Source organism: Mus caroli, unplaced genomic scaffold, assembly GCF_978045245.1.
Source record: "Mus caroli unplaced genomic scaffold, Mus_caroli_1 scaffold_6, whole genome shotgun sequence".
Taxonomy (NCBI): Eukaryota; Metazoa; Chordata; class Mammalia; order Rodentia; family Muridae; genus Mus; species Mus caroli.
The window spans coordinates 93,042,842-93,056,201 of record NW_028227261.1 but is presented as its reverse complement, the minus strand read 5'-3'; the positions used below and the strand labels follow the sequence as shown (position 1 = coordinate 93,056,201).

Here is a 13,360-nt window from a genome sequence, read left to right as displayed (position 1 = left end):
AGTCGCTTCTTGGAGCGCCCGCTTCCCCTTTGTCAAATAGAGCTGGAAAGCCATTCCATATAGAGAGCTCTAGATCAGAGAGCTTAAAAGCCCGGAGCATAGCACAGTGATCTTATAATGATGTGAGAGCCAGGAAGGCCAGACAGAGCTGCTGTGCTGCTGTGTGGCCAAGCCGTGTGGCTTTCTGAGCACAGGCTACCTGCGACAGGGTAGCAATCACATTGTGCTCTCTGCCCCATGCTGACATCCTGCCCTTGTGCCCTGAGCAGAGTCCACTGTGAGTCATGTCTTAGAACCACGCACACCATAGAAACTGCCTGCTTGGACTTGGTGCCTTCACAGGTGTTCAAGGAGGTCCAGGGAGTTGGGGAACCACGAGGCTCTCCGGTGGATCATTCCCTGGGCCCGGCCCCTGTGTGGAGCCAACTCAGCTCATGGCGCCCCCTGCTGCCAGATCCCTGGAGACACCCCGCTCAGTGAATGCTCTCTAGAGGAGCCTCACTGTGTGTGAGCCTAAGACTTACACACTTCAGCCTTGTCTGGCCGTTCTTTGACATCGAGGAAACACAAGTGATGGCTCTCTCCTGGCTGTGTTTCCTTCCTGCCCCACTGTAGGGTTGTCATGGTTGTCCTGGCCAAGGGTCACAAAAGATCAGATAAAAGGACTCTAAAATACCCCTGGTCTCCAGGGTAGGATAACACTTTCTAGGCTTCTATTTTATTCTAAAAAGAATCCTAAAGATATTTCCTACATTCAAATTCCCTATGCCTAAATAAACTTAGTGCACAGACCACTGTTGCCACATGGTCACACAGGATTCAGTTTGATAGCCACACATGGCCAGATGACCCAGGAGTCAGACCAGGACCAAGAAGGGAAGCAAGCTGGGGTCCTGCTCGTAGGGGAGCCCTCAAACCCCATTAGCCTTTGATGCCAGACACCAAATTCTCTGCATCTTACCAGTTCAAAGAGCCCAGGCAAGTTACACTGCTCTGGGCCTCAGTTTCCCCAGCTGCAAGCTGGGAAAAATAGTAGCAAATGGTGCTTGGGGATGTGAGGGTTAGGTAGATCATCCATGTCTGCAGACTGTAGTGCAGGGCCTGGTGCATGGCCCTCGCAGTGGCTGATGGACAGCAGGGCCTGGTGCGTGGTCCTTGCAATGGCTGATGGATGTTGATAACCACCCCTGATTCCCATCCCTATGCGTCTGTTGGCTCACAGCAGCCCTGTGAGGTAGGGGTCCAGTTTGAACCCTCGTTTTGCCAGTGAAGGGAGCAGACATGGCAAGCAGATGGAACACAGCTAAGGTCAATTAGCTAATATGGGATTGAGCTAGGATTCAAATCCAGGCTGTTTAGAAGCCACACTCTTAATCACGGCTGTAATTATAGGGTAATGACAATAAGAATTATAGTTATTATTCCGGGAGACTGCGAGCTCTCAGTCCCAGAGGTGGCAGGGTGAGGCCAGGCAGGCCCCAGGGATCCCTGCCAGAGGTCAGGGAGGGCTCACTTCAGCTTGCAGCAGGGCAGGGTCATGGAGGAGGGGTAGGGAAAGGTAGAAGAAGCCGCCCCTTTGCCAGCTGGGTCCTGGACAGCCTTGTCGCAGCTGAAGGAGGAGGATCTTGGGGGTCATGCTAACACCTCCAAAGACCCAAGGCTGCAGCCAATGTGGATACCAAGGAGGCACTAGGGTCCAGGAGGGTCCTGTCTTCTGGCCTAGTTTTTGGTCTTTCTTCCTGGTTTTAGGCCCCTGTCCCCTTTTAGTGCCGAGGTTTCTTAGGTGCCTGAAAGCCGAGACCCGGGGTCAGAGCTTCCCACTAGGACTCCTGAAGATGACCCCACCCCACCCCACCCCCAGTAGTGGAAGGAAGAGCCCATTTCCCAGCTGGGTAGAGACTGGGGGTGGTGGCTGGCGGGAGTGGTCCCCAGGCCCATTGTGTGGGGCTGATAAAGTGCGGAAGCTGAGGTTAGAATGAGAGGAAACCCAGCTCTGTGGGTCCTTTCCCACGGGTGGGGGCTCCGAGCACTGCTGAGGTAGGCTAGCACAACTGCAGCCTGTGTCTCTGTGGGTCAGACACAGCAGGGTCGGCCAAGTGTTGAGGGCATCTTGGGTGCCAAGATGTCCATTACTGGGGACCCATACTTCATCCTGGTCAATCTTCTGCCCGTTTGGGCTGGTAACCCACCCTAGGCATCTGCTGTTACCGAAACAAAAAAAAAAAAACGTCTTCCAAGTTGGTAGAAGCAGCACATATGCTGGGACTGGCTCCACACATGGTGTGTGTTCCTGGGTGCATGTACACACACACACACACACACACACACACACACACACACACACACACACACACACATTTCCACGCTCTGGTGTGGCAACTGATTCAGGAACGAGGCAGTTTTTGCTGAGTCTTTCCTTGGAACCAGTCACCTTGTGCCATTTTGGCACTTGAGTGCTGCGCCCTCTGGTGGACAGTCTTTTGATTTACATAGGCGGATTCTGTCACTTAAGTGGTTAGGGTCCTTTGGGCAAGTGGCAATGAGCCTCTATTTACTACTTATGGACTTTCTAGGAGGATTAATGAGACAGATGCTAGATGAAGGGTGTGAGGCTGCGAGGAGATGGAGGCTACAAGAGAGAGGGTCTCTCATGCAGGAGGTACAGTCTGGCAAAGTCAGGGAGCTGGGGCTATAGACTCTGCAGGCTGGGGTGGGTCACAGGAATGAAACTGGAGGTTCTGGATCCAGCAGCGAGGACTCCTAGATGCAGTGTCTTGGGCTGCATCTTCTTGGATGCATTTATCTGGCAAAAGTGTGCTCCTACCACACTGACCATATGAAGGGGACCAGTCTGTCTGAGGCTTCCAATGGGAAACTCAGAGCCAAACAGAAGAGGGTTCAGACAAACCATTTTGGGTGTGGTGGGGACCTTAAAAGAGATAAAGAGGGCATGAAAGGATTCCTGGGGACAGAGGCATCAGTGCTGCTTGGCTACGGTGTCTTAAGCTATGCCTTAAGAAGGAGAGTCACTAAGGACAACAGCAAACACTCTGCTGGGCTGGGACAGAGGAGGGGGCTTCTAGAACAGGTACTGGCCTGGCAATTAACTGATGATGTGGCAACTGGTTGTACCAGGCCCTATGATAGATTCTCTGCCATGTGGTGTTTTGGATGTTATCCCAAGAGCACTAGGGAGCCCTGGAGTGCTTTAAGGCAAGGGGGATGGATGCTCAGTCTCCTTAGACCCTGAGTCCTGAGCTAGCCATCAGGATCTTGGTTGTGGAAACTGAGGTGTGAAGAATCATAAAGAGGCAGTGACCAGCCAAATCACAGAGCAGAAGTCTGTCTAGACCCCTGCTCACTTGCCAGCCAGGGCGCCTGACGGGATCCTCTGTTCCCAGTGTCAAATGTCCCTCTGATTCTCCCCACAAACCAGGAAGAAGACGACTGCTTGATCTGGGAGCTCTGCCAGAGATGGCGCACTAGGGATCACTGGGCTGCTTGCAGGCTGCTGAAGCCTTGTGTCCTGGGTACCCAGACAACATTGTATCTCTGTTTTCTCTGCAGATGAGTGGGACTGACCTCACAGAATGTGATGAAGCTTCCCGGAAGAGAAAGAGCAAAAACATGTAGGTTGGGACGATCCTGATAGTCTCCTGACATCTTTCTTTTCTACCCCAGACTTGGGAGAAGTAAGGGTTGCACTCCAGCCCCACCCCCACCCCCAGACAGATACCAAGGAGCAGTGAGATATGGAAGACTCAGGATAAATCATTAGGATCTTGAAAGTTCATTTTCTCAGAGCTAGGCAGGAACTAAGTATCCCTGGCCCAGCCTAGCCTCTGAGCCAAGCAGTGATTTATAAAAGTCCTTGGCATACAAAGAGCTGAACTGACAATTCTCTGGACTTCCTGAAAGTGAACAGTCTCAGGCATGGCCAGAAGGGGGCACTGCTGGCCTAGCTACACTAGGCCATGCTCTCTGCAAGTTTTTCTGGCCAGCCCAGCCCAGCCCAGCCCAGCCCAGCCCAGGCTCCCTACCCTTGTGAAGGTTTATTTCTGGTGCCAGCTAATGAGGTCTCTGGGTTGTGAGGGACAGGCGATGCTCTCATTAGGTTTCCTCAAACTTTCAGTCTTGAGGCTCCCGACCGAGGAGCAGATTTACAGAGAGAAGTCTGTGGGGGCATGGCTCATAGTAGGAACATATTCCCCCAGAGGGAGGGAACCTTTGCCTCCAGGTTCAGTAACAGATAAGAAAGAATTAGAGCTGGGGGTGGGGTGGGGGGTGGAACAGGAGAGGTGTCTTCCCTGGGCGTGATGCCTTTAGTGACCCTCTTTCCTAGCTCAGACCTGGGTGGGTGCCCACTGGTCTAGGAAACCATTTTCTCCAGCTTTTCTGCCCTCTTCTGTTTTATCCACAGCAGCAGGCTTCTTTCAGACTGTAGCCTGAGGCAGTGAAATGTACAAGCAGCCATCCTCTGCTCGGACACTCCCCATTTAGCCGCAGTTTGGGTGGATGGGGACTGGAAGGAGGCATCCATATAATGTCAGAGCTGCTGCCGGTGGTACCTAGGAGAGGAGTAGGTGGTGATGAAGGGTGGGTGTCTGGAGTCCTGGAACTGCCTCAGATCCACACTCTGTAGCTGCCTTTAAAAGTGGGCATCATCTTTTGAACGTCTGGAGTTCACATTCTTCAAAGCTTGGACAGTTCTCTTAGCATCTGATTGGGACACAATAGCCAGTGTTCATTGTGCTGGGTTCTATATGTGTTGCATAGGTGATCATACTTTGCATGCCCTTTTTGTGTGCCACATCCTCATTTTACAAAAGGAAATAGACTTAGGGAGAAGTAAGTTAACTTGTCCAGCCTCCGTTTCAAAGGAATGGGAGCCAGGATGGGAGGCTAGTCTGCTTTGGAGCTCCTATCCTGACTGGTCTCCGGACTCCTTGGCTTAGAACCTACTGCAGCCGTGGTGGGGTGGGGGTGTCTCTGGGCAGCTGTTCCTGAACCCCAGGACAGGTGTGACAGCAGCTTCTTAGGTCCCAACACCTTGGTGCCGGGCACTGTATGCCTGCCCCACCCCAGTGTCCTGAACACCTCAGCAGGTAACAGGAGTATCATCCTTGTTAGACAAGCAAGAAACTTGACCTCCAGATTGGTTAAGGGGCTGAACTCAGCAGACTAGGGGAGCTTGGGTTTGACTCGGTCTTCAGAGCTGAGCTGCCAGCCGCTACCAGGTATAGTGCCACACGTGATCTCAGAGGCGCATTTAGGCTTGGATAGCTTCAGAAGAAGAAACGCCACAAATGATCTAGAAAGTTTCTTTAAGTTTTCTTGGCTTTGTGAGAATTGCAGAGACCAAAAATGAAAAAAAGAATATTCAATCACAAAACTGAATATGTAGAAGTTAAGTAAACCATCCAATGACCCCCCCTCAAGTTTATAGCATTTACACTTTAGGTTATTCAAGCTTAGAACTACTAAAACTTTTGGGGCCTCTTGTATAATAACGGGCTGCCCAGTCTGATAGTAGTGAGCTTACAGGAGCTGGCAGGGGATCACAGACTAGGGGTGTGAAATAGAACAAGGGGCCTTTAACCCTTTTTTCACCAGTAGCTTCCTGAAGGCTAAAATCTGCCTCTGGGAGGAGCAGCCTGGCTAAAAATGGTTTTTGGCTAAAAATAGCTAGTCCTGCCACCCTGGTGGGCAGAGCCTCCTTCCCTCCCTCCTTCCTGCCCAGCAATTTGCTGACTTGCCCCCCTTGTTGCCATGGTAACAAGGGAGGTGGGTCACAAATAACTGGGTCTGGCTTTCTGCCGGGGGCTGGCCCCAGGGGCTGTCCTTTGCAAACACATGCCCCTTTCACGCTGCCTCTCAGGGTTGGCCAGCAGGGCTGTTTTTCTCTGCTGCCCCCCTCTGGCCCCTCCCATTTCCTGGCTCCGCCTGTCTGAGTCCCAGCCGGGCTTGAGCCTGAAGTCCAGTCATCCGGCCAGGATTCCAGAGACAGAGAGCACGCAGCTCCAGCTCTCTTCGGTGCACGTTTACCTCGAAAGCCTAGGAACCCGGTGGGAGGCAGGAGCCAGAGGCCGCTCAGTTCACACCATCCTGAGTCTCAAGGTGGGGGGACTCTTCAGAGATGCTCCGAGGCATGTACCTCACACGCAATGGGAACCTACAGAGGCGGCACACCATGAAGGAGTAGGTGCCCCTCGTTCCAGTTCCAGCCCGTGGGCTCCTCCTGCACCCCAAGTCTGCAGGGGTTGTGTGGACCAAGCTGCTCAACCCTGTTCTCTGCTTCTGCCCCCAGAGCCAAGGACATGAAGAATAAGCTGGCCATCTTCAGGCGGCGGAACGAATCTCCCGGGGCCCAGCCAGCCAGCAAGACAGACAAGACAACCAAGTCCTTCAAGTAGGTACCCTGTGCATCCTGGGACTTTGGTGAATGCTGACTTTTGAAGAGTAGGACCGGGCAGTGGGGTTGGGGAAGGGGCTTTGTCTCCTGGATCCCGCTAGAAGGGACAGAAAGTGTTTGGGGGAACCTGGTGTCCAGCAAGCAACTCCTTCCAAAAGCTGTCGTTCTGGGGCCAGGCAGCAGTGGTGGGAGCTGAAGGGAGAGTTAGCCGCCCTGTCCTTATGTGTTCCTGCCTCACCTTCAGGCCTACCTCGGAGGAAGCCCTCAAGTGGAGCGAGTCCCTGGAAAAGTTGCTGCTTCATAAATGTGAGTAGGGTCAGCCACGCTGTCTCTGCCTTCTCACCACCCCACCCCTCTTCCCAGAACTCAGCCTAGAGAGTTTCCACCAGAAGTGACTTGACTGTCTCCTCGTCCTAGAGAGTTGTGGGACGAGGGCACACGGCAGGGCACATGAAGGCCCTTAGTTTAGCCTCTGGGCTGGCTCCTGCCAGCCCCTCCCTGCCTGTGGGAGCTGGCCTTGACTACCAAAGGCCGTTGGGACCTGTGTGCTCAGACCATATTCTCAGAACAAGGGCAAACATTTCTGTGTACTGAGGGCTCACCCTGGGCCAAGTGTGCTTGCCTCCTCTGGGGTAAGGTCCCCTTGGATCCTCACAGGGCTCCAGGGGATGGGATTGATAATCTTTATTTTACAGAGGAGAACACTGGGGTGTAAATAGGGGGAAAACCAGGCTAAGGCCCCAACAAGACATTCACAGGGCTAGGACTGCATCCAGGGTCTCTATTGCTCTCTGGGCAGGAAGGATTCATGCTAAGTTCCCAACACATTCCCTCAAGGCTCTTGGAGGGGGTGCATTGTGGGGTGCTAAGGATAGGCAAAACAGACCACCTCTCACTCTAGCCTGGTCTTCCCCTCACAGACGGCTTAGAAGTGTTCCAGGCCTTCCTTCGCACCGAGTTCAGTGAGGAGAACCTGGAGTTTTGGCTCGCTTGCGAGGACTTCAAGAAGGTCAAATCACAGTCCAAGATGGCAGCCAAAGCCAAGAAGATCTTTGCTGAATTCATCGCAATCCAGGCTTGCAAGGAGGTGAGACCCCTGGCCCAGGAACCTTTCTGCTGCTAGGAGGCGGCCAACAGCTCAGGAAGGGGAGAGGCCACCCGAGTTACTCTTAGAGTATCTAGTTTGCTAGGTGGCCCAGTGAACAGAATGTTGGTGCATAACAAAAAAAAACTGGCCTCGTTAGGACATTACCGTGTGCCTGGCACATGCTGAGTTCTTTATGTACGAGCTCCTGTGTTTAAGGTCAAATGACATTCTCAAACAACTTCAAATAGTATCCTTATTTTAGAAAGAGAGTCTGGGCTGGGCCAATAGCTCACTTGGGGTCAACGGTTTGCTTTGCAAGCGTAAAGGCCCGAGTGAGATCCCCAGAACCCGTGTAACAAACAGGCCAAGTGTTTTGAGGTGCATGCTTATAATCCCCTCTGGGGAGACAGACAGGAGGATTCCCTTGGGCTCACTGCCAGCCAGTCTAGCTTCCTTGGCGAGGCCCAGGTCAGTAAGGTGTGTATCATCGAAGGAAATGACAGCCAAGGCTGCCTTCTGGCCTGTGCCCACTGTGTGGGCACGCAGCCGCAGTACTCTGAAGCTCTCAGCAAAAGCACCTAGGACATAGAAAGGCAGAGGGGCAGTGTCCCCGGGGGGATTGCCTCAAGGCTGCTAGCTTGTGAACCTCAGAAGCCTGACCCTAGGAGTCGCACTCTCAGGCCTCATAAATTCTGCTACTCAGCAGCACTTGACTAATGCAGGTCTTGTGGGCCCTTGGAATGTCATCTGGGACAGAAGAGGCTGGAGTGCTACCCCCACCCCCATGGTACTTGGCCTCCAGATAGCCAGCCCTGACCATGTCCCTCTGCGACTCCACAGGTAAACCTGGACTCGTACACACGAGAACACACCAAGGAGAATCTGCAGAGCATCACCCGAGGCTGCTTTGACTTGGCACAGAAACGAATCTTTGGGCTCATGGAGAAGGACTCTTACCCTCGCTTCCTCCGCTCTGACCTCTACTTGGACCTCATTAACCAGAAGAAGATGAGTCCCTCGCTCTAGGGACCACCAGTATCCGGCTCAGCGTTCGCACCAAGCGGAGTGGGCTCCCAGCCCACCTGCCTCCCTTCCCTGTGACGGAGGGGGCAAGTAAGCCCCCAGAGGCTGTGTCTCTGGACAGACAGATGGACATTTGAAATGGAGGCCTGGACTGAGAGAGACCCAGGCCACTAGAGGAAGTAGGAGGACCAGCCGCATCAGGTCCTTAACGCCCTGGTACGAGGGGACCAAGGGCCCTGGCAGGTCAGGGCCCTGGAGGAGTCAGATCAGGAGCTGTGGCTCCCTGCTTTGGCGATATGGAGACTTCCCGCTGACCAAGTTCCTTTGAGAACTGGCTGAGGTGGGGACAGGAGACCCACCCAGATCTGGGCTCTGGGTCCATCAGGGGGTTGGTGGGGGTGGGCTGTTGGGCCTCACAGCTCAGACCTTGCCCCATTGAGTTTTATTTATTTAAACAGTAGTTGGATGCTTGGCACATGAACTGTAATAGGAAAGCCCTCACCCTGTCAGTTTTCTTAACTTACAAGTGCAATATCTTACCCAAGGCCTTGTAAAGGCCACCTGTAGGGGTGGTCACCATCCTATAGTTTCAGGGCATTTTCCGGTCCCAGGAACCAGTGGTGGCAGTTGGGCCTTCTAGACTGACAAGGCCTTGGGGGGGATGCTGCAGAAATCTGGCACTCCCCCGTCCCTGGGTGCCCAAGAGATCTGGGAAAGCATAGCGCCCTCCGGCCACACAGAAATGAGTGCTGAGGCAAATAAAAGGCCTGTGATATTCTCATCGGTCTCTGTGTATTCCTGGTCTCTAGCCTTCATGGGTGCCTGGGCCGGGAGGCCTGGGAGGTCCACGGTCACCCCAATGGATACGTCTTTCCTGCCACCACCTGCCGGCCACCCCAGGGGCCGTAGACACTGCTGCCCTGGGGAGGGCTGCTTCCTCTGCTGGCCCACGTGCTTCTGGGGGTAGGGTGGGGTGCTTGGCATCTTCCCTCCTTTCCCAAAAGAGGACAGTGAAGCAAGTCGGGTGACTTGGGTAAGGTCCTGAGGCAGCGCATAGCAGAGACAGACTCTAACTGAAGCCTGATTGGCTGTAAAGGTTATGTTCTTCTTGGCCCTATGGTGGCATCTCAGTGGGGTGGCTAGCTATGTGACCTTCTGTCAGCTCCTCTGTTCCGCCCTGCCACCTCCTGCACTTTGAATGGTACATTCAGGTGTACTGAGATGGATGCTAGAGAGATGAATGGGGCCAGAGTCTCAGGTAGGATGATAGCAGGCTTACAAGGCTTCTCTAACAGAACAAAGACCCGAAGAAGCGACAGGAAATAGGACTCCAGAGTTCCCTCTCCTTTGTGTCTTGGTTTCTTCTCCTGTGTAGCAAACCATACGTCTGTATAAAAAGCCTGGTACAAAGGAATACTCCAGAGTAGGAGCTGGACCTCTTGCCTAGAGTGGGCAGAGGAGGCCCCAGAACCAAGCTGATTCCCGGGCAGGCCCTGATGCCCACAGCCTCAAAAGGCATGGTCCAGGATGAGACTGCCTCTTGTGGGAGACTTAGACGAGTCTCAATAGAGCTGGTGCATGAGAGTCTACACAGAAGTCACTAGGACCAGCATTTCTCAACGTGTGGGTCGAGACCCCGTTGGGATCAAAGGATCCTTTTACAGGAGTTGTCTAAGTCCATCAAAAAACACAGGTATTTACAACTCATAACAGTAGCAAAATTACAGTTATGAAGCAGCAGCGGAAACAATTTTATGGTTGGGGGTCACCACAACATGAGGAACTGTTGAATGGTCACTGCGTTAAGAAGGTTGAGAACCACTGCCCTAGATATTTTTTCCTTGCCTGGAGTCGTGGGCACAGGTCTGTCCACCAGGCAGCTGGGGATGCAGAGGACATGGCCTGGCAGTCACTCTCAGCCATGCTATGTCTGCGCCCCGCTGCACAGGGAGAGGATCAGAGCGAGTCATCTCCACCAGGAAGTTTGGGGGTTGAGCCATGCAGGACCCTTGGGGAGGGCCTGAGTTGGAGAGGATCTGTGGTTCTACTCCTGTTGCAGACCTGGGGCTTCACTTGGCAGGAGTGGGTGAGCTGGTCACCTGACTTCTGCCCCTCTGCGGATGCTACACACGGGCCTGGCTGCGACACTAGTTTCCTGCTTTGTCAGGGAAGCTCTGGCTAGCACCGTCAGGTGTGGCTGTTCTGTCTCCAGAGATTTGTGGGAAGTGGAATGATGCAGTTCCAGGTTTGAACCGTTGATGCTACTGACTTGCTCTAATGCTGGCCTGTCGCTATGGGGCCCCCAGCCTTACAATAGGAAAGATGTCATGTACTTAGCTCTGGGATGAAGGCCCAGTGAGCCAATGCATAAGAAGGACTTGCCCTAGACCAGGCATGGAGCAGGGACTCCATATAGTTTGGAAGTCATTTTGCTCCCCCCAGGAGAGTGCTGGGTCTTGCTCCTCCAGGCCCTGGAAACCTAGCAGTAGGCCTAGCCAGTGAGCCTATTTGGCTTTGTAAACAGTAAAGGCCTTTCCCACCGTGGACCCTCATTAGGGCTGAACATTTGGGAAGCAGAGCTGTGTTTCTAGTTGAGAGCAAGGACATTTCTCAGGCTTCCTCCAGGCCTGAGCTGCAGGACCTGACACCTGAGGTCTAGGGAGCACTGCCAAGCCACTTCTTGTTTCTCCAAGTGGTTCAAAGCAGAGCTAGATCAGAGCTTAGGATGTCCACCCTGGCCTGACTCTTCCGTGATGTCTTGTGCTTGGAAGAGTGACTGGCCACACCCAGAGAATCACTGTCTTCTTTTTTGGGGGGTTTCGGGGATATAGCCATGAACCAGACCCCTCTACCTTCCAAACCCCAAGTTGCCATGGAAACCAAAGTCCTGGAGAACAGAGTCAGGCAGATGGAATTCCCATTTCGGAAGGCCCCATCGTTTCCGTGACTCATGCACGCCCTGGTTCCTTTGGCTGCAGAGTCTTTGGCTGTGTGGAGCAGCTGGAGGTTAGACTGGAGAGGCGCTGGGTGCTTCTGTCCTGGCCCCTCCTGGACTCCCAAAGGGATGTTTGTATGTGTTTGGGTACACACTCCTACCCCGTTAGGCTTTCATCCCCTCACCTGTGTAGGGTTGTTTAGGACTGCTCCTTGTCCAAGCCGTCTGGGCCGGGCAATGCAGGTCTCAGGCTGGGAAGGGCTTTTCTGAGCATCCTCTCACACAGTGAGGAAGACTGAGGCAAGCCAAGGCTGTAGCTCAGAGAGGCTTGGGAGTTAGCCTCCCAGGATTAGTCCTGGCTCTGCTCCCCCTAGTCCTGAACCCGTAAATCAGTCTCTTAGCCTCTCTGCCTCTGGGTGTATTGCATGCAGCTGTGCCAGTCATGAGCTGTGACGCCAAGCCAGCCTGTACGTATAGTCACCGTGGGGTGGTCCTGGCATGGGTACGTGTTTCTTACATATAAGCTGTTTTATTGGCAATGGTATTTGGGCTCACAAGTGAATGACCCCGGGCCTGGGCTCTAACTTGGCCTGAGAGAATGGGCAGCTTTTCTTCTCAGGCCCCTGATTCTTGTGTAGCTAGCTGGAAGACATGATCAACATGTTCCCAGGAGTAAGCCAGAGGCATCCTGTCCCTGCATGGCTGCCCAGCCTTGGCCAGGCTGGGAGCAGCTGGGGTCAGCTACAAGGGTGAGTAGGGAGGGCACAGCAGTTGCCACTCTACTGGGTGTCTGTGTCAGTTCAGTTGGACTGCATGTGGGTGAGTCAAAGCCCTCTTGCTCAGACCACTATGTAAGCAACTTATTTTTCTGTGCTATCCTGGCCGGGGACATTCAGGGTCCCTAGCCTCTTCAGCCTGCAAGAAACCAGCTGGTGTAAGCTGCCATCCGTGGTCTTGAGTCCTTCCCTAGTTTTCTGCTTGCATTCTTTTCCTGACAAGGAGTTAATTATTTCCTGAGGGGATGCAGGGAGGGCCTGGGAGCTTTTCAAAGGCTCCCAACTTCTGTCTAACCTGAGGATCCAGAAGCAGGCCTTTGGGTAGCCTGGGAGGGACTTTGGGCTCAGTGACTACCTGTAGGCTCTAAGATTCTAAGTCTCTGATAGACCTGTCTCCCAGCTCCATCCAGATATCAGGGTCAGACACAGTCATACCTGTTTCTTTCTTTTCGTTCTGGACCCTTAAGCCACAGACCCTGGGACATACCTTGTTTGCTGTTGTCCTGCTTACAGTTGGCAACATCTGGCTTTGCCTGTCTCCTCCCTGGTTGGGTGAGTCAGGAGAAAGACGTACCCAAACCTCCTGCCATGCTAGTGTCCTGGGGTGGGGAATTGCTAAAGAAAAGATGTGGGGCTACTGGGGCTATTTCAGGCCAGTTTAAAGAGAGGATGTTGTTGGTGGCAGACCAGCTTACAGATGAGAAGAATAGTTCCCTCTGCACAGGCACACACTGAACTCGGAGCATGGCCCATGCCCTGTCTCTGCCCATCCATCCTCCCAGCAGCCCAAGGCTGGAGCTAAGGACAACTTCTATCACACAAAAGGGAAAGAGAAGGTATGTGGGTGAGTGCATTGCTGCTGGCAGGCGTGAGACCCCAGTCCTCAATCCCCCAAATCTACCTTACACAGAGCTGGGGTGGGGGCTGGGGCAGAGAAGACCCTAGAGGAGGCAGCTCAGTCTGTAGCCCTCTGGGAGACACAGGGAAGATGGAGTGATGAACAGGACCAAAGTGTCACCAAGCCTTTAGGTCTGTGTCTAGGGCTTGCTTTTTCTCCCAAGTCGTCCTGCGCCAGCGGCTGGTTCCATCGGAGGAGTTCAGTCCATTCCAGGCCAGGACCAAAGTGG

General features: G+C 53.5%; 1 protein-coding gene across 7 annotated transcripts in view; it reads left to right on the top strand.

Annotated features, from left to right (window-relative positions):
* Rgs3 (regulator of G protein signaling 3) overlaps window positions 1-9,303 on the top strand; it is a 138,679-nt gene extending 129,376 nt beyond the window's left edge. For 5 of the 7 annotated variants that reach the window (XM_029476128.2, XM_029476129.1, XM_029476130.2 and 2 more), the window contains 5 exons: window positions 3,568-3,629; window positions 6,308-6,409; window positions 6,657-6,718; window positions 7,333-7,499; window positions 8,340-9,303. In XM_029476128.2, coding sequence (XP_029331988.1) covers window positions 3,568-3,629; window positions 6,308-6,409; window positions 6,657-6,718; window positions 7,333-7,499; window positions 8,340-8,525 — 579 coding nt within the window. In that variant the 3' untranslated portion in view covers window positions 8,526-9,303. Of the gene's footprint in view, window positions 1-3,567; window positions 3,630-5,798; window positions 6,199-6,307; window positions 6,410-6,656; window positions 6,719-7,332; window positions 7,500-8,339 lie in introns of those variants that run through there. The other 2 variants (XM_021159588.3, XM_021159589.3) reach the window with 2 other exon arrangements.
* Window positions 9,304-13,360: the final 4,057 nt, after the last annotated feature.